The sequence below is a fragment of the Aplysia californica genome, unplaced genomic scaffold, assembly GCF_000002075.1.
Source record: "Aplysia californica isolate F4 #8 unplaced genomic scaffold, AplCal3.0 scaffold00029, whole genome shotgun sequence".
Taxonomy (NCBI): Eukaryota; Metazoa; Mollusca; class Gastropoda; order Aplysiida; family Aplysiidae; genus Aplysia; species Aplysia californica.
Window position 1 is genome coordinate 171,125 of NW_004797299.1, and position 1,143 is coordinate 172,267.

Consider the following 1,143-nt stretch of genomic DNA (forward strand, 5'->3'; position numbering starts at 1 on the left):
CATGGTTGATACATGAAATACACATACACAACTCAACATGGTTGATACATGAAATACACATACACAACTCAACATGGTTGATACATGAAATACACATACACAACTCAACATGGTTGATAAATGAAATACACATGTACATGGGAATGAGGTACAATGAACAAGGATTATTGACCCAGCAAACGTCATAAAGACTGAAAGAAAATCTGACTTGAAGTCGGAGAAGGTCTAGCATACATGGTTCCCACCCCCTTAAGTGCAACTGTTCAATGCTACGTGTTTGGGTGAAGTGGAAAAGGATGATGGAGCTCTTCCTGGGGAAGAACGGAGGAGGAGGAGAGGAAAGGTGAGGAAGGAGTAGATGATATATCACGTGGTGCATGTTGTTGTAGAACAGTTATCTACACACATACCCACAGTCCGGGGCGGGACACCAGCGCGTGTCGGAGTCCATGGCCAGCACACGGCGCAGCATGAAGTCCTGGTACTTGTGCATCAGACCGGCGTCCTGCACAATCGCCTCGATGTCGTTGGGGTGGAAGAGTTCCGAGCACTCGGGGCACGCGATGGCCACACGCGACTCCATGATCTCGATCTGAGGGAGGGACAAGTTGTTTGTTTTAGGAAGGTTTTACGGCACTCGCAATTGCATAAGGTCATATGAGCGCCAAGGGGTGGATGTCCATAGAGAAGTCCTTACAGGGAATCAGGCTTACTCTGCTCAGCTCTCTAGCCTAAACAGCACAACCAAGATACACATGGGAGGAAAAAAAGGAAATAAAAATTTGTATTTTTCATACCACATGTCATAAGTTGCATACCATCTGATTGAAATGGAATTTAAGAACCCCCTCCTCACAAAACTGATTGTATACAAATCCAATCATGGTTCTTCGACAGGCAAAAAATCCCCCCCCCCAAAATAAAACCTGGACAGCTCTGATATTCAAGAAGAAGTTGTGAGGTGCTTTGTTTGATTTAGTAAGTGTTTTCAGCACTTGCAACACAATAAGGTCATATAAGTGCCCAAGATTAGAGGTGTTACCAGAGAGTAACAAACACAAAAAAGATGGAGGAAAGATAAGGACGATAGATGTTTGATAAGAAAGAAGAGGCAAACCGCACCAGAGCACCCCCCCACCACCA

At 44.9% G+C, this 1,143-nt stretch overlaps 1 protein-coding gene across 1 annotated transcript in view; it reads right to left on the minus strand.

The window, feature by feature from the left end:
* Positions 1–1,143, minus strand: part of LOC101849820 (E3 ubiquitin-protein ligase RNF19A) — a gene marked incomplete in the record, with an annotated part of 27,829 nt that overhangs the window by 22,065 nt on the left and 4,621 nt on the right. Inside the window, 1 exon segment of the mRNA XM_013090807.2 lies at positions 411–592. Within this exon segment, the coding sequence (XP_012946261.1) occupies positions 411–592 (182 nt within the window).